Consider the following 18,741-nt stretch of genomic DNA (forward strand, 5'->3'; position numbering starts at 1 on the left):
CCATCGCACCTGCTGGGAATAAATTATTTTACTTGCTGGAGAGGCATTTCTGTATCCTTGCCTTTTTTTTTTTTTTTTTGAGCAGCCCAATAGTGAATAAGCTGAAAGACCTAAGTTTATTGGGCAAAGTGAGATTTTCATTAAGGATTTATGGAACGTGGGGCTTGGCCAAGTACCTGAGCCACTGTAGTGTTTTCACATGGTGATAAATTCTACTGTTGTGTTGGCAGACAAATGTCTTAACTTTCTGCTAAGAAGTTCTTGAGGTGCAGTGATTTTTAGCAGTAAACTTACTTGCTGAGAGTAGATTGGAGATTGCAAGAGAAAAGAAATTCTTTAGCTATCATTTAAAATAAAATATTCCTAATTCTTGGGTATCTGCCAGTTCCATACATAAAAACATAGGGTGTTTTTCCTATTTTCTTGGAACGGGGTAGGAGAACCAATGGATCTCAGTGGGCAGTGCCTTCTGCTATAGGTGGAGGCCAAGAGGAGAAAAAAAAAAAAATCACAATCTTCTTGAATAGGAGGACTTCAAAGTGGTCACGATTCCTGATTCACACAAGCGCAGCCATTGTTTACCTTTCCAGAAAGCAGTCTGCTTAGGGCTTTCATCCTGATGGGGTAGTTAGATCAGGAACCATGGAGTGGTTATATTTTGTCAAATATAAGAAATTGGACTGGAAAGGTTATTGCATCAGGGCCTTGTGTGCCACAGATATAGGCAGACTTGGGACAATTCTCATTTAAAGGAAGTGACTTGTCTGAATTTTCTGAGCAAACCGTGATCACAAGGCAAAGAACAAATCTCAGAGGGATTAGATTGGGACTTTTGTGGGCTTTTCCTCAAATAAAAGAGGTTCTTCTGGCAAAACTTTGTTATACTTTCAACAGCCATGGATCCTTTCGTTTTGTTTTTTGGTTTTTTTCCTCTCAGAAGGTAATAGAGAGCAAGGTAAGTTGTTCAAATGGTTTCTGGATTCATTCACTGAAACTGTAGAATTTAGACTTGGTGGGGTTGGCCAGACCTTCCTGTGCCAGGCACGGATCTGGCCGTGAAGACATGCCCAAGGCCTGTAGTCAGTGCAGCCTTCAATCCCACAGAGGAGCTACTCAATGCGTGGTTTGGTCTTTCACGATATGGAAGATGCCTTTGACTGCAGCTTCTGCTTACTCTGCGTCTTAATCAGTTCTGTAATGAAGACCCAGCAGCATATCTGCAACTTCCCTTTAATTTTACAATTTTTATAATGAGAGTTCTTGTAGCGTGAAAAGTGTCTGTGGAAACCCAGCCATCATGCTGAAGAGTCTACAAAGGAATACAGCGATTTTTCTGTCTCTGCCTTTTGGGTGAGGTTTGGCTCTAGAGGAGAGAAATCGGGTCTCTCTTGATCTCCAGGCTCGGGCAAGAATGGCTTCAAAGTTTCCAAGGGATTTCCTGATGGACCCATGACATCTCAGAGAATTCATTCAACCCTAAGAGTGGTTTTCGGTCATTTGGAAGAACAAAATGAGCTGGGATCTCATTTGTCATGGTTGCCTTTTGAGAATTTTAGCATGTGGAGGCGTCTTCATTTTGTTTTGTTTCTCAAGGAGAATATTGTCAGGGCGCTTCTCAGAATTGGAGTTATCTGGTGAACTGCAGGTTCCCCTTCACAGACAATGAAGTCTAAAGCTCCTGAGATACCACCCTGCTTCCTCCCTTTCTTTTCTAGTCCCTTCTCTCCTCTTTTATCTCCTTATTCAAATCACACGCTTCCTTTTCTAAGGACAGGAGAGCTGGCAGGTTGCCTATTGGCCTGTTGGCCTCAATGAGCCTTAGATCATTGCAAAGGAATGCATGAATTCTCCAGAAGGTATGTACTATCTCTTTCTGTATTAGACACTCACTACCTGCTTTCATAACAGGTCACTCAGCCAGAATGCCTTCTTGTTTACATATCTGATATTTTTTTGGTCATTTGGATTAGATCATCTCATTTTAATAATGATCCCCGAGGTTATCTGTTACGAAATATTACTCCAACATGCTCTGTAAAACTTGAAAACTTGATTCAGGAGAACAAAGCTAAAATAAGAGAACCTGAAGACTAGCATCCTTGGCCAGAAGGTGACTGGGGTTATTAATGTGCAGATTGCCTGCTTCAGACTCTGTCCCAGAGAAGGAACAGAGGCCACACATGGGCATTGGCAGGACTCAGGCTCGCGTGGTATTTCTCTGCTACTATTTAAATTCAGTCTCATCTTGGGGGTTACATATGCGATTGCAAATTAATCCTTTCTCTTCTGAAAATTTGGTTTTGAAGAACAGCTGTGTCTCCCTTCTGAATTCCTTAATTATTTATCCTCCCTGATATGTTAAACCTTTCATTAGTGTGGTGAATTGCCAAGAGTACACAGAACTGCTTAGATCATGTAGCAAACAGTATAAACATTGGATAGGACATTTGAAGACACCACATGGTGAGCCAGGATCTATAGTTGTACCAAATGTTGTGGGATCAATGTAGGTATCTTGTTGTTCGAAGTTCTTTGTTGGTTTATTTTGTTGGCTTATTTTTTTTAATCACTGTAACATGGGAAGAGTATGTATGTCATTTGTACTTATTCAAAAGTGTTCTAACAGAAGTGTTAAATTTGGAGGGCACATGCCCATATCTGAGTTCAAATTAAATCAAGAAAATTAATTATTTCATATATACGTACACGTATGTATGTATATATGTATGTGCAGAGGACAGGCACCCTATGATACGTGTGTGCGTATATATGCATGCCTGTGTGTGTATATCTATAGTCTATATTTGCATTTGTAAGTGTGATTCCATAACTACTGTTCCTTTCCTGAAAGGAGATTTTTACCTCCATTTCTTGATCCAGTCCTGTTCAGAAAGATGCTTTAAATGATTTTTAAATTATTAGAACTCCCACTTCGACCATGACAAGAGTAAACGATAAGCAGTGATGTACAACACGTCTTGTTGCTGAGAGTAGCAACCCACACTCACAAGTGGATTAGTTAGTGATTTTTTTTCCCCTCATTTTTCATCCTAAGCATGAAAATTCTTCTTTCCTCCCAAACCACGTTCCTGGGGCTTGAAATAAGAGATGTTAACTTCCCAACACACCCCACAGCTCTTTGACCCCATCATAGCAACAGTTTCCGATCTCAAATACATTTGTACAATGATCTTTAAGTTCCTGATTCTTCTGTCTTTCTAGCTGAACAGTTCCGAAGTTAATGCATTCCACTACCTGTCCTTGGATAATTGGTTTTTCCAATCATGGGAAAGGAAAGTAAGAAAAGCACAGACAATAGGTGCTCACTAAAGCCTTTTCTTAGAATTGCAATTCAAGAGAACCGAGGAGTTCAGTGTCTTACAAATGAAACTAGGTTTCTGGAGTGGACATAGGAAAAGCATCTTACGGTGTTTCTGGTTCTATTTCTCAAAGGCTTTGAAGCTTATAATTAGTTGCTCTTGAATCCCTGTGGCTGTGGTGCTTCACGGCTTTATTTCTGGTCTGCAGTCCTTCAGTCAGAGAACAGGGTAGGTCCAGGCAAGGCCTGCACCTTTTCATCTGGACACGTCCCGGAGACAGTTGGGATTTTGACTTCAAGACCGTGTTCGTCCTCCATGCAACCCTGGAGAGCGGTGCTCGCCGAGGTGACCCAGGTGAGGGTTGTGGTGGCAGGATTGTAGGAGTGCCCTCAAACACCCAGGGTGCCTCCCTTCTCCCCTCCTGTCTGGGCAGTGAGTGGGGAGGACACATGATGAACCTGTGGATTGTCCCCTTTCACCTTCACAGGAGGAAAATGGAGGCATAATGGGTCTCTGAAATTGTGAACACAGAAAGTGGGTGGGCAGACGGTAGAAAGTAAAATTGGTGGGTTTTTTTAAATTGAAGTGTAGTTGATTTACAGTGCTGTGTTACTTTCTCTTTTTTAAATTTAGTTTTAAATTTTTTTATTTTTTGGCCACACCGCATGGCATGTGGGATCTTAGTTCCCGGACCAGGGGTTGAACCTGCGCCCCCTGCAGTGGAAGTGCAGAGTCCTAACCGCTGGACCGCCAGGGAATTCCCTGTGTTACTTTCTGAAGTATAGCAAAGTTTTTCAATTGTATATCTAGATCTATTTATCTATCTGTCTTCTATCTTTTTTCAGATTCTTTTCCGTCATAGTTTATTACAAGATATTGAACATAGTTCCCTGTGCTATACAGTAGGACCTTGTCATCTTTTTTTTTTTTTATATGTAGTAGTTTGTATCTGTTAACCCCAAACTCCTAATTTATCCCTCCCTCCCCCTTCCCCCTTTGGTAACCACAAGTTTGTTTCCTATGTCTGGAAGTCTGTTTCTGTTTTGAAAATAGTTCAAAATTGGTGTTTTTAAGATTGAGGAAGAGTAGCTGGTGGCCATCATGTCCCTTTCCCCATTCTCAGGTGTATATTCCCAGTCCTTCACAAGATCTCTGGATTTTCTTTAAATATGTCTTCAAGAGTTTGTCCAATATGGAAAGTTGGGTTTGGGGTTTCCCATCAAAACCCCACCTCTTGAAAACTCCAGACTTATCAATGTAAATTGCACAAACCAACAACGTGGCACTCAGTAGTGCAGAGTCGTGGATAATTAGTATGGTCTAGAGGTTTCACATTAGGAGGACTAATCACATTAGGTGCTAGCTTATTTGGGAACGAATCCATATTCATCTGCCTGCCAAGGCATCATCATGGGTGGTGTTGAGAGTCTAGTCGTCCAATGCCTGTTTGACCTTGAGGGGCCTGGAGATATTGCATTGGGAGTAGGATATGGTGGGGGGGGGGACGCGCTTGTTTGATTTGTAGATTCATCTCATGACCTTTTGAAATAGCATTTCTTTCAGTTAGTTCAGAAGCTTCCTCTTCTGCTTTTGGTTTTGCTGATTTGGTCAGTGGGGGAAAAAAAATACTGCTAATCTCATTATCGCAGTAGAATTTTTAAATAAAGTAAATAGATAGGAGATCAAGGCTTTTAACTTTAAGTCATCATTTGGTAGCAGCTCAGCGTCTGGTTTAGCCTTTTAGGGTTGCTGTTCTTTCTCGGTTGATGAAACAGTCAAATATGCGAGAGAGTATTTCTCATCTTTGTTCCCATCTTTGTTGTTGGTTTCTCAGAGGATTACCATCTGCTGCAAAACATCCTCGAGTTGATGGATGGGTCATCCTCAGGTCCAGCTTTCTTTGTCTCTCTCCTCCCCTGTTCCGTCTCCTCCTCCTCCTCCTCCTCTCACTTTTTGCCCATGTGTACGTCCTCAGTCTCATAAACACATCAAGTTTCTGTGTCTTTGATTGTTTAGGCCATGCTGGCAATTTCTGTTTTCTTCTTCTGTCAGCGTCTCCAGGAGCAATGTGTGCACAAAGACAAAATGGCTTTCAGAGGAGGCTACATCCTCCTTTGAGGTCTCGGTGCAGACATCCAATTGAAGGCCATTCAGCGGTACCAGACGCTGGTTCCCTCAGCAGCCTGGAGATTAACCTCTTCTAAGGCTCTGCGCTATTTTTGAGGTAGAGTCTGCAACAACATTAAAGCTAGAACCTATTAGGAAATCACTTTCATCATCTCTTCTTTTTCCAAATCAGTGGCTTTTTTTTTTTTTTCCTGATCTCCTAACCCTTTAATCTCCTTTGTAGCAGAATAAGGAGACCGTTGGTTTGTTTGCATCCAGCGAAGTTTGAATCCTTGCTAATAAGAGCTTCGGAAGACACCCAAGATATTAAAGAACCGTGCAGAGAGGTGAATTTCATCTCGGGGTGGATGACTTAATGCCAAAGGTGCCCTGCTTTCCTTGGGCAGAACTGTCATTTTTTTTGGTGGATGTTGTGCAAACTAGGCTCAAACTTTCCAAAAGACACACAGCAGAAAGCCTTTTGTTGCATTATTTCTAAAGGCTTGAAGTTTCGAAGGGAAGAGGTTTTGTTTTCCTCTCGGCTGCACAATGGAGCTTTCAGAGAACCTCTTTTAAAAGGAATGGCTACAGCCTTTGTGTTGAAGGGTGTGCCTGTTGGCAGGGTCTGCTGATGCAGACAGACTGGCTGGTGATTAACAAAGGTCATTAGACTTTGGAATCTGGCAAGCAGAGTCGGGTGGTATGTCTTCTGTGTGTGGAAGGACAGACTCCCAAGAAGCCAAGGCATTCTGGAGGTTCCCCCCTCCAGCCCACCCCCCTAAGGCAGCTGGAGAACAGGGTCTGGTCCAGGAACGTCCTGCAGTAACCAGGGCTGTGCTGGGATGGACGAGGCAGCCCATCAGTCATGGGATAAAAGAACCTTCGGAGATCCTGGTGAATGACATTTGAGGAGGAGAAAGGTGCTGCTTTTTTCGGGGAGGAGTGAAAACAGTTCCTTCTTTGTGGGGAGGAGGAGGGCAGAGGAGGGGCCCAGGCTGCTCCTCTCCGGTTCCCTCTGCCTCTCAGCCTGACACCGTCCATCCCAGAGAAGCCATGTTGTGCTCAGAGGGGAGGCTCTGAGCTAAAATGGCCGCCCCTGAAGCTCAGAGGACTAGGGCAGCTTAGTGAGACTTAGAGCTCCAGTGACGCAGGAGCTCCTATCTCTTGAAAGTGTGATAAACACACTCAGCAGAGCTGTGGCTTGTTTGGCTGAGATGAAAGGACTAAGCTGGGGGGATGGGGAGCGCACACTGGATGATCTGCCTTTTTTGCTGTGAAGTGTTCTAAATGCAGGAGTCGTCTGCACTATGGAAAAATTTGTGTTCAGGTCTAATGGGCTGTGCGAAAAGGAGAAGTGGGGTGGGGCCTCGGTGACGGCTGTAATTTGATCCAGAGCTGATAGCAACCTCTTCCACACAATTTGGGTTGGTGCTGAGACAGAAAAGCTGGTGTGGCTGGGAATATGGAGGCTGAGTTAGCTGACAGGAACTCTGGTGCACAGTTCAGGGTTTATTGGGGAAAAAAAAGGAGAAATTGCTGGGTGAAAGGGGAGAAGGTAAATATCTGTGTGTCTCACTCTGCAAGCTCAGGCTGTCCAGAGCTGGACTTGCCAGGAGTTATTTTCACAGGCTATCAGCAGGAGCATTCTTTCAGAGAAAACCCTCCTGCCATAGCTCCTTTCACTTCATTGACAGATTTCTCCACTTTATTCTTCCTGCAGAAATAATTGATCTCTTACAATAAAAGTATAGAAAGTTGCTGTACGATCAAAGTATCGAAAGATTTGGCTTGTGGCTTTTGTTCTTGGACATCTGGTTCTAGATTACAGTGACTCAGTAGAGTTTGCTATGAGCTCAGTGAAGTAACTCAGTCATTAAGGTAATAACTGGGTATCTCAACTTAAGATAGGAAGGTCTATGCCTTCTAATACGTTTTTAACTTCTTAATGGTGGGCCTCTCCATTGAGTTCATGTGAAGCTATCTGTATCTTTCAATCACACAGTAAATAGCAGGACAGAGGCAGCCGGGCAAGTTTTACTTTATTCTAAATCAGGTTCACTGCTTTTTGTGGCCAAGTATGCACTCCACATTTGTAAATGGGAGAAGTAGAAAAAGAGAAGGTCCTGCCTTAGAAGCCCTTCTTCCAAACCACGTGCACTTCTGTTGCCTTAGTGTAAATCGAGGTACCAAGGTGCAACCTGAAACTAGAAACTGGATTGTCATCTAAAGTTGGTTGTTTAAGAATCTCATGAGAAATATTTTATGACCTAATTAGATTGGAGAAGCTGTTAGGTTATAATTGGTAGGTAGTAAAAAGCAAATAACCATTTAGCTCATGAAAAAAAATTAAACTGTTTAAGGAAGGGAAGAAGGAGGTGTACCGCAATATCAGTTAAGAGAGTAGAAGAATAAAAAGGTACAATAAAAAGCTTTTCCTACTGCCACTCAGAGATTCAATACTGTTTCACCATTTGGTGATAAAACATCAATGTTTTATAGTATTAAAACAGCTAATGAAGAGTGAAGTTTGTCCTTTCTTCTGTATGGGCAACCTCTTTACTTCTGAGAAGATTCTGGTTCAAAAATAAAACTGGTCCCAGCCAGAATCAAAGTCAGTATTAACCTACCAAGAAATTTGAATTCAGTCAAGAAATTCAGAGACTACTAAAACTTTGGAAGTATTAAGGGTTTCTTTGACACATGGCACTTGGCAGATACATCAAGCTAGAAGAAGTTTACCTGGTTTTTTCCCCCTTCTTTGAAGTTATGAAGTCAAGGACACCATCCCTATTAATGTCTGATTTCCTTTCTTTGGCCAGTGTTGCATCTGGCAAAGTCCAGTGAGAGAAACTGGCCGATATTGGAGTTTCTTCCATTAATGGACTTGTAGCCCCGTCGGCTTGGGGTACGCGATGAGCTCAGGCCTTAAGGTGTTTCGTTTGGCTTCTGCCACCACAGGTTCCTAATGTGAGAGAGTAGACCCAGATGATGGAGGTGCTTCAGTGCGATGGCTGTGACTTCAGAGCCCCGTCTTATGAAGATCTCAAGGCGCATATCCAGGATGTCCACACGGCATTTCTGCAGCCGACGGACGTTGCCGAAGACAATGCGAATGAGCCGCGATCTGGGTCCATGAATGCCAGTAACCAGACAGAGGTGGAGTTTTCGTCTATAAAGGATGAGTTTGTGATTGCAGAGGACTTATCAGGTAAATCTGTCCTAGGCTCGGCATATCTGATGTATTTCACTGCCCTCCTCTATTTTGAGCCTGTAGCCGTGGTTCTTTTTTTTTTTTTTTTGGACAGGAGAGTAGGACTTATTGGTGGGCGTGAGTAAGGAGGGGACAGCGCCAAGGCTCTCCTGAGTGCAGGGTCCGCCATTTGTCCAGAGGGCCAGGATTAGGGATGTATTTGACCTCACAGCCATCCGGGATGAGCTGCTTTTCCGCCACCTTGTTTTCAAATTCGTCCGCGTTAAACTTAGTAAACGCCCACTTCTTGGAGATGTGGCTCTTCTGGCGGCCAGGGAACTTGAACTTGGCCCTGTGGAGGGCCTTAATCACATGCTCCTTGTTCTGCAGCCTGGTGCGGATGGACCTTATGACTTGGCCAGCCTGGGCCCTGGCCACTGTGCCCTGGGACTTTTCAAAGGCACCGCACATACCTGTCTGGAGCCTCGATTGGGCACAACATGCCAGTCATGAATGTCCACTGGAAAGGGCTGTCTCCAAGGTCCCTTAGGGCAACCAGTACAGGCAACAGGCTGCACGCACTACCAAGGACTCTGTAGCCGTGCTTCTTGACATGCATGGCTCCTACAGAGTTTTTTGCTCTTTGCGAGACTTTTTTTTTTTTTTTTTTTGGGCCACGCTGCAAGGCTTGTGGGATCTTTAAAGGTTCCCCGACCAGGGATTGAACCTGGGCCACGGCAGTGGAAAAACGCCGAGTCCTAACCACTGGATCGCCAAGGAATTCCCATTTGTGAGCCATTTTTGTGGTTTGGGCATCACGTGTCTCTTCTTGAGTAGCCCAGGTTATTGTTCTTTCAGCTTCCTCTGTCTCTCAGCTTCCTTTCAATTTGGAGCACAGGGTAGTATCTTGGAAAGTTCTAGAACGAATATTGCAGTTTGTGAAACTTGCATTTTCATAGCTCTGTGGCACATGAATCGAGATGTGGAGACTCTTGCACCTGAAGCCGAGCACTGCCTTCCGTCCGTGAGAAGCAACGTGTTTATGTTCATTAACGCTTCGTTAATACTCTTCAGGGCCTCATCTTGAGATGTTAGGCTTTTTGAATGTGATGTTTATTAATGAAGGATAATTGAAAAGAAAATGGATTTGCATGATTGAAATTCTTGACTCGCTTTTGCTTTGCTTTTCTCTTCCCACTTACCTTATGCTTTCTCTTCAGGTCAAAATGCAACTGCATTGGGGACCGGAAGTTACTATGGCCATAGTCCAGGATATTACGGTCAGCATATTGCCTCTAATCCCAAACCAACAAACAAGTTTTTTCAATGCAAGTTCTGCGTACGCTACTTCAGGTCAAAAAACCTCCTCATTGAACACACTAGGAAGGTCCACGGAGCTCAAGCTGAAGGGAGTTCGGCGGGACCCCCTGTTCCAGGATCCTTAAATTATAATATCATGATGCACGAGGGATTCGGAAAGGTCTTCTCTTGCCAGTTTTGCACATACAAGTCACCAAGGAGGGCAAGAATAATTAAGCATCAGAAGATGTATCACAAAAACAATTTGAAGGAGACCACTGCTCCTCCCCCTGCCCCTGCTCCGATGCCAGACCCAGTGGTCCCACCCGTGTCCCTGCAGGACCCCTGCAAGGAACTGCCGGCGGAGGTCGTGGAGCGCAGCATCCTAGAATCGATGGTCAAGCCTCTGACCAAGTCTCGAGGCAACTTTTGCTGTGAGTGGTGCAGCTATCAGACCCCCCGCCGGGAACGCTGGTGTGACCACATGATGAAGAAACACCGCAGCATGGTCAAGATCCTGTCCAGTCTCAGGCAGCAGCAAGAAGGGACTAATCTGCCTGATGTGCAGAACAAGAGCGCCCCCAGCCCCACTTCTAACTCCACCTATCTGTCTATGAATGCTGCCAGCCGGGAGCTACCCAGCACTAACGTCTCCACCTTCAGGGGCTCCATCGGCAACTCCATCATGAGACCCAATTCTTCTTCCGCTTCCAAGTTTTCGCCCATGTCTTACCCTCAGATGAAGCCGAAGTCACCTCACAATTCTGGCCTCGTCAACTTGGCGGAGAGATCCCGTTACGGAATGACTGACATGACCAATTCTTCTGCCGACCTGGAAACTAACAGCATGCTGAATGACTCTAGTTCCGATGAAGAGTTAAATGAAATAGACAGCGAGAATGGCTTAACTGCTCTGGATCATCAGACAGCAGGCATGTCCGCGGAGCAGCTGATGGGCTCAGAGGGCAACAAATTATTGGAGACCAAGGGGATCCCATTTAGAAGATTCATGAATCGGTTCCAGTGCCCCTTTTGTCCGTTCCTCACCATGCATCGACGTAGCATCTCCCGTCACATAGAAAACATCCACTTATCCGGAAAGACAGCTGTCTACAAATGTGATGAATGTCCATTTACTTGCAAGAGCTCGTTAAAACTTGGGGCTCACAAACAGTGTCACACGGGTACAACGTCAGACTGGGATGCTGTGAATTCCCAGAGTGAAAGCATTGCTTCCCCGCTGCACGAAGGTGTCGTGTCTTACGAGAGCTCGAGCATCAATGGGAGAAAGTCGGGGGTCGTGCTGGAGCCCCTGCAGCAGCAACAGCCGCCGCCGCCACCACCGCCACCGCCCCCACCTCCGTCACAGCCCCAGCCGCCACAGCTACAGCCGCCCCATCAGGTGCCGCCCCCGCCACCGCCCGCACAGGCCCCACCCCTGCACCCCTACAAGTGCACCATGTGTAATTACTCCACCACGACTCTGAAAGGGCTGAGGGTTCATCAGCAGCACAAACACTCCTTCTGCGACAACTTGCCAAAATTCGAGGGGCAGCCCTCCAGCCTGCCAGCGGACAGCGAGACAGACAGCCACCCCTCTTCCAGCAACACTGTGAAGAAAAGTCAGACCTCAATTCTTGGCTTGTCCTCCAAGAACAATTTTGTAGCTAAGGCCTCTAGGAAACTCGCTAATGACTTTCCTCTCGACTTATCGCCCGTGAAGAAGAGGACCCGGATTGACGAGATAGCAAGCAACCTGCAGAGCAGAATTAACCAAACCAAACAGCAGGAAGATGCGGTGATCAACGTGGAGGATGACGAGGAGGAAGAGGAAGACAACGAAGTGGAGATTGAGGTGGAGCTGGACCGGGAAGAAGAGCCGCCAGAGCCCATCCTGGAGGTGCCCACGTCCTTCTCAGCACAGCAGATCTGGGCGAGAGACGCCCCTGAGCCCCAGAAGGAGCCCAACTTCAGAACTGTCACGCACGATTACAATGCCACCAACGGGGCTGAGATAGAGCTCACCCTTTCTGAAGATGAAGAGGATTATTATGGCTCCTCCACGAACATGAAAGATCACCAGGTTGCCAGCGCTACTCTGCTCAACACCCAGACTCCTATCTACGGAACTGAGCACGGTAATGAAAATGCGGACTTTAGTGACTCGGGAAGGCTTTATTATTGCAAACACTGTGACTTTAACAACAAATCTGCCCGGAGCGTCAGCACCCACTACCAGCGCATGCACCCGTACATTAAATTCAGCTTCAGGTACATCTTGGACCCCAACGATCACAGCGCAGTGTACAGGTGCCTGGAATGCTACATCGATTACACCAACTTCGAAGACCTGCAGCAGCATTACGGCGAACACCACCCAGAAGCCATGAACGTCCTCAACTTCGACCACTCGGACCTGATCTACCGGTGTCGGTTTTGTTCCTACACGAGCCCCAACGTCCGGAGCCTGATGCCGCATTACCAGAGAATGCATCCCACCGTTAAGATTAACAACGCGATGATATTTTCGAGCTACGTGGTGGAGCAGCAGGAGGGGCCGAACACGGAGTCCCAGACGCTGAGGGAGATCCTGAATTCGGCTCCCAAGAACATGGCCGCGTCCGCTGCCGTGGCCCGTGGCGGCGGGGTGCCAGCCCCGTTCCCTAAAAACACCCCTTCCAAGACCTTTCCTCCAGAATGTGAAAATCAGAAGGACCCCTCGGTCAGCACCGTCGTCGTGTACGATTGTGACGTTTGCTCCTTCGCGAGCCCCAACATGCACTCTGTGTTGGTTCATTATCAGAAGAAACACCCGGAAGAAAAGGCCTCCTACTTTAGGATCCAGAAAACCATGCGAATGGTGTCTGTGGACAGGGGCTCTGCCCTCTCTCGGTTGTCATTTGAGGTGGGTGCTCCAGTGTCTCCCAAAATATCCGCCATGGGTTCCCCACCCCCCCCGCCGCCCCCGCCACCAGACCTCGGTACCGAGCTTTACTACTGCAAACACTGCTCCTACAGCAATCGGTCAGTTGTGGGAGTCCTTGTCCACTACCAGAAAAGACACCCAGAGATAAAGGTTACCGCCAAATATATCAGACAGGCTCCTCCCACAGCCGCAATGACGCGAGGGGCCGATGGGCCCCAAGGCTCCCCCCGGCCACCGGCCCCCAGGCCGCAGCTCAGCCGCAGCGGCTCCGAGAGAGACGGCCCTCCCGCGGAGAGTGAGATGTTCTTCTGCCAGCACTGTGATTACGGGAACCGCACGGTCAAAGGTGTCCTCATCCATTATCAGAAGAAGCACCGAGACTTCAAGGCCAACGCGGACGTGATCCGGCAGCACACGGCCACCATCCGAAGCCTCTGCGACCGTAACCAGAAGAAGCCCGCCGGTTGCGTGCTGGTCCCCGCCTCGAACGTGGAGCGGGACAGAACGAAACTCCGGGCGCTCAAGTGTCGGCAGTGCTCGTACACCTCCCCCTACTTCTATGCACTGAGGAAGCATATCAAGAAAGACCACCCTGCCTTGAAGGCCACAGTCACGTCCATCATGCGGTGGGCGTTTCTAGATGGCTTGATAGAAGCTGGCTACCACTGCGAGTGGTGCATCTATTCCCACACAGATCCCAACGGTTTGCTCCTCCATTACCAGAGGAGGCATCCCGAGCATTACGTTGATTATACGTACATGGCCACCAAGCTCTGGGCTGGGCCAGACCCATCCCCTCCCTCTCTCACGATGCCAGCTGAAGCCAAAACGTACAGATGCCGAGACTGTGTTTTTGAGGCCATCTCCATCTGGGACATCACCAATCACTACCAAGCGTTCCACCCCTGGGCCATGAATGGGGACGAGTCGGTGCTGCTGGATATCATCAAGGAGAAAGATGCTGTCGAGAATCCCCTCCCTCCGCCTGAAGAGCTCGTGGGCCCTGTGAATTGTGAAAACAGTATGCCTGCCCCGCTCCCCGAGCAGGAAGCTGAATGCCCCGAGGACGCCAGGCTTTCCCCAGAGAAGAGCCTCCAGCTAGCGTCAGCCAACCCCGCCATCTCCTCCACCCCGTACCAGTGCACCGTGTGCCAGTCTGAGTATAACAACCTGCACGGCCTTCTGACCCATTACGGGAAGAAGCACCCAGGCATGAAAGTGAAGGCTGCCGACTTTGCCCAGGATATCGACATCAACCCGGGCGCCGTCTACAAATGCCGGCATTGCCCCTACATCAACACCCGCATCCACGGTGTCCTGACCCACTACCAGAAGCGACACCCGTCCATCAAGGTGACTGCCGAGGACTTCGTGCACGACGTGGAGCAGTCCGCCGACATAGCCCAGAACGACGTGGAGGAGACGAGCAGGATCTTCAAGCAAGGGTACGGCGCCTACCGCTGCAAACTGTGTCCCTACACGCACGGCACTTTGGAGAAGCTCAAGATCCACTATGAGAAGTATCACAACCAGCCCGAATTCGATGTCTTTTCCCAGTCTCCCCCGAAGCTGCCCGTGACCCTCGAGCCCGAGATAACCACTGAAGTGAGCCCCTCCCAAGTGTCCGTGACCGAGGACGAGGTGGGAGAGGAGCCCGTGTCCACGTCTCACTTCGCTACCTCGCACCTGGTGTCCCACACTGTGTTCCGGTGCCAGCTCTGCAAGTACTTCTGCTCCACGCGGAAGGGCATAGCCCGGCACTACCGCATCAAGCACAACAACGTGCGCGCCCAGCCCGAGGGCAAGAACAACCTCTTCAAGTGCGCCCTGTGTGCCTACACCAACCCCATCCGCAAAGGGCTGGCCGCCCACTACCAGAAGCGCCACGACATCGACGCCTACTACACCCACTGCCTGGCGGCCTCCAGGACCATCAGCGACAAGCCCAGCAAGGTGATCATCCCGTCGCCGCCCAAGGACGACGCCCCGCAGCTGAGCGAGGAGCTCCGGCGCGCCGTGGAGAAGAAGAAGTGCTCGCTGTGCGCCTTTCAGTCCTTCAGCAAGAAGGGCATCGTGTCCCACTACATGAAGCGCCACCCGGGGGTGTTCCCCAAGAAGCAGCACGCCAGCAAGTTGGGGGGCTACTTCACCGCCGTCTACGCCGACGAGCACGAGAAGCCGGTGCTGATGGAAGAGGAGGAGAGAGGCGGCTGCGAGAAAACCGAGGTGGAGGGGAGCGAAGGGCAGGAGATCGAGTGGCTCCCGTTCCGCTGCATCAAGTGCTTCAAGCTGTCCTTCAGCACGGCGGAGCTGCTGTGCATGCATTACACGGACCACCACAGCCGGGACCTCAAGAGGGACTTCGTCATCCTGGGCAGCGGCCCCCGCCCGCAGAGCTCCGCCTACCAGTGCAAGCACTGCGATAGCAAACTGCAAAGCACTGCGGAGCTGACCTCACACTTGAACATTCACAATGAGGAATTCCAGAAGCGTGCCAAACGTCAGGAGAGGAGGAAACAGCTTTTGAGCAAGCAGAAATATGCAGATGGTGCTTTTGCAGATTTCAAACAAGAGAGGGTAAGGATATGTTTTGCTTTCCCTTCCCCCAGGAGGCCTCTCATCACTGGTGCCCACATGCACGTCTTCGCTGCCAGCCAAACCGCTACGGGCTTCCTAGTGACTTAGCCTGCCAGAGAGCTCAATAAGTCAATTAAACATTTCGAGCTTGATTATTCCCCCCCGCGTTCTACGCTCACCCTTCTCCACGGCCCCGTCCCCCTCCCTCTCGCCCCTCCCAAGGTTCCCCAGGGGAGGGTCGGGTGGCTTTTCTGTATTTCTCTCTGCCAAGTAGCCTTATCCGAGGCCTAGTTACAGGACAACGCTCGCTCTCTTTCCCAAGGCAGTTGCGGGCCGTCTCTTGGTATCGTTAGCGCCTCTCAGCCATGTCTTGGTTTGCAGTGTCGGCTACAGGAACCTAACGTCTCCAGGAGTAGAGTTTTTTTTGTTTTTTTTTTTCTTTTTTGGTCAAGAAGTTCGCTAATGGCGTAGCTATGCAACGTTTCACCTGCGTAGTTGAAAAATCGGTTTGAAAACCAGATAACTTGGTGGCAGTGACAATGAGGCTTCTGCACCGAGATCTTCTCTCCTCGCAAGTCGTAACCTGTTTGGGTTCTGGACACTTGGCAAACGCGCGCGTGTGCGCACAGTGGGCAGCGCGCCTCGCCCCTGATGAATTTGTTATGTAAAAATGCTCGCGTGTTATCTCCCTTGGTTTTTAACCTGCTAATCTGCTTTAACGTAAAATCTGCTAGTAAGCTGCAAGAATAAATGCCGGCCATTGAGGGAGGGCTCGGAGTACTGATGGCTACCACTGTATTTTACCAGCCTTTTGGTCACTTAGAAGAGGTGCCAAAGATCAAGGAGAGGAAGGTGGTGGGCTACAAATGTAAATTCTGTGTGGAAGTGCATCCGACGCTCCGGGCCATCTGTAACCACCTCCGCAAGCACGTCCAGTACGGCAGTGTCCCGGCCGTGTCAGCCGCCGTGAAGGTGAGCACTGGGAAGGTCTGGATGAGGAGTCTTGTGTGTGAGCCCTTCGAGTGCCTAATTCACGCCGTTGCTCAGAGCCGCTCAGGAAAGGGCGACCCGAAATGTGGGCGTTCCTGAGTTATGCTGGGATCGGTCTGGCTTGTTTTGATTTCTTTACAGGTTGGATCCTCCTCATCTTCCGTGTTTCGACCCGGTTGCGTTTCGATCTGGTTCCCTTCCACGCGGATAGTCTGGTGGAAACAGAAGATCCGGGCCTCTCGGTACAGGAGGCTTTGGGTCTCCCTTCTGGGCTGCATTTAGTGCCACTAGGTGTTTGCTTTTCCAAGCGGCCCGGGCTCTTGAGAGGAGTCCAGTGGGTTCTGTTCCCATCCTCTTCTGCTCCTCCCACTGCCTGACTTCTCGCTGTTCTCATCTGGCGACGGTGCAGAGAGCCCGGGAGAATCTGTCTTTTACTTCTTGTCCTGGGTCCCCGGAGGAGCGTTAAGAAACGTTAAATCTAAAACTGAAAGCCTTCAGGTCACAGTTGGCCCTGTGAGCCCTTTGACCTGATTTGTCTCCTCCATCCCCTCTCCCTCTGTATTGCTGACAAGCACCTTCTCTCTGCCCCCAACCGGTATTAGGCCACCTGGTTTGAAGATCATAATCCTAAAATGAGCCACTGTTTCAGTAACCAAGCCGCCACCCCTGCCTTCCAGGATATTGCTAACCACTTAGGGTTGAGCAGAGAAGTCAGTTCAGGGCTCTGCTCTTTCTCTCTGGATACGTGAATGCATTTCTGTCATCAGCCCTTCTTGATCTTGAGTCCTGTTTTGCCAATGTGGCATGGAGGCGAAGCTTCCGCTCTTCCCACTGAAGCCTGAAGCCTTCCGGCTGGTGGCACAACAGTGAGTGGCACCGGGACAGCATCAGTCAGCTTCTTGCCCGCCACCAGGGTGTGTCCCAGCCTTGCGTCCCATAATTGCTTGAGGGAGACAGCGGCTCTTCCCGTGTAATCAGTAATCCAAAGGAGCCACCTCAAACCAGGCTAGGCTGCTCCTTAATTTTTTGAATTGATTATACAGCAACCTTCGGTCAAGGGGCGATGTGACCGTCTGTGAGATGGGGATGAGCGTGGTGGCAGAGAGCTGGATCTTTCAGTTTCCTTCATTTCCCGAGGGTGTTCCAAGGCTCCCAAGTGCCCACACCATTCTCCTTTTTCCCCTTCCTTCCTCTCTTCCTTTCTCTGAGCCATAACCCTAACCTGCTTTATATCAGTTTCGGTAGGATCCCAATTTGAATTTTCTCTTTAAGATGGAAGGTAAGTGAGTGAACTGTCTTCAAAGCGGGAGAGCCGCTCCCTCACCTTTCCCAGACAGTAGCAACCTGTGTCCGGATATGTTGCCCTCCCATCACCACCACTGCATGAAGGATGGCAGTTGGGTTTGCCCTCCCTCTAGGGGGAGCTGGAGAGGCAGGGGAGGAAGGCTTAACAGGAAATGCTGATGAGTTTGGGAGAATGAAGGGAGAGGAGGAGAGCTGGGAGCAATGATGATGGATATTTATTTTGTTGGTGGGGCATGTGTGTGTGTGTGGTTCTCTTAGCAGGAGGCTGAAGACCCTTCCCACTTGTTCCTGGACGGACTGGAAACGGCCAGAGATGCCAGTGGCGCCCTGGTGGACCGGGTGGCTGGTGAACACTGCTTGCTTGATGGAATGTTGGAGGATGAAGCCCGGCCGGGGGGATACCATTGTAGTCAATGTGACAGAGTCCTGATGTCCATGCAGGGGCTGCGTTCTCATGAGAGGAGCCATCTGGCCCTGGCCATGTTTACCCGCGAGGACAAGTACAGCTGCCAGTACTGCTCCTTTGTTTCTGCTTTCAGGCACAAGTAAGTGCTCTCCGAGTGGGTGCAAGTGGTAACTGGGAGGAGGTGGAAGGCAGGAGAGCTTGGAGGCGTCTGAAGGCCCCTCTCGTGGTTCAGGCCTGCCGTTTAGTTGGCTGTGTTACCTTGAGCCTCTGTCACCTCACCTGTCAATTGGGGCTGAGAACAGGAGATTGTTGGCCTGACATCAGATTTGGCAAAATCAGGCATTTAGAAAACAAAATTGAAGTATAGTTAATTGACAAGGTTGTGTTCATTTTAAGTGTACAGCAGAGTGATTCAGTTATATACACACACACAAACACCGTATATATACGCATTCTTTTTCAGACTCTTTTCCATTACAGGTTATTACAAAATATCGAGTATAGTTCCCTGTGCTATACCGTAGGTCCTTGTTATTTACCTATTTTATATAAAGTCGTGCAGCGGTCCCCAACCTTTTTGGCACCAGGGACCAGTTTCTTGGAAGACAGTTTTTCCACGGGG

At 48.8% G+C, this 18,741-nt stretch overlaps 1 protein-coding gene and 1 pseudogene across 7 annotated transcripts in view; one reads left to right on the plus strand and one right to left on the minus strand.

Annotated features, from left to right (window-relative positions):
- Positions 1 to 18,741, plus strand: part of ZNF462 (zinc finger protein 462) — a 142,539-nt gene that overhangs the window by 50,418 nt on the left and 73,380 nt on the right. For 5 of the 7 annotated variants that reach the window (XR_005020329.1, XM_036855780.1, XM_036855777.1 and 2 more), the window contains exons 2-5: positions 8,385 to 8,634; positions 9,837 to 15,418; positions 16,226 to 16,390; positions 17,972 to 18,258. Coding sequence is in view for 6 of the 7 variants with exons in the window: in XM_036855780.1 (XP_036711675.1) it covers positions 8,412 to 8,634; positions 9,837 to 15,418; positions 16,226 to 16,390; positions 17,972 to 18,258 (6,257 nt within the window). In the remaining variant the exon portion in view is untranslated. The remainder of the gene's footprint in view (positions 1 to 8,384; positions 8,635 to 9,836; positions 15,419 to 16,225; positions 16,391 to 17,971; positions 18,259 to 18,741) is intronic. The other 2 variants (XM_036855781.1, XM_036855782.1) reach the window with 2 other exon arrangements.
- LOC118897580 lies at positions 9,145 to 9,234 on the minus strand (annotated as a pseudogene).

Source organism: Balaenoptera musculus, chromosome 6 (assembly GCF_009873245.2).
Source record: "Balaenoptera musculus isolate JJ_BM4_2016_0621 chromosome 6, mBalMus1.pri.v3, whole genome shotgun sequence".
Taxonomy (NCBI): domain Eukaryota; kingdom Metazoa; phylum Chordata; class Mammalia; order Artiodactyla; family Balaenopteridae; genus Balaenoptera; species Balaenoptera musculus.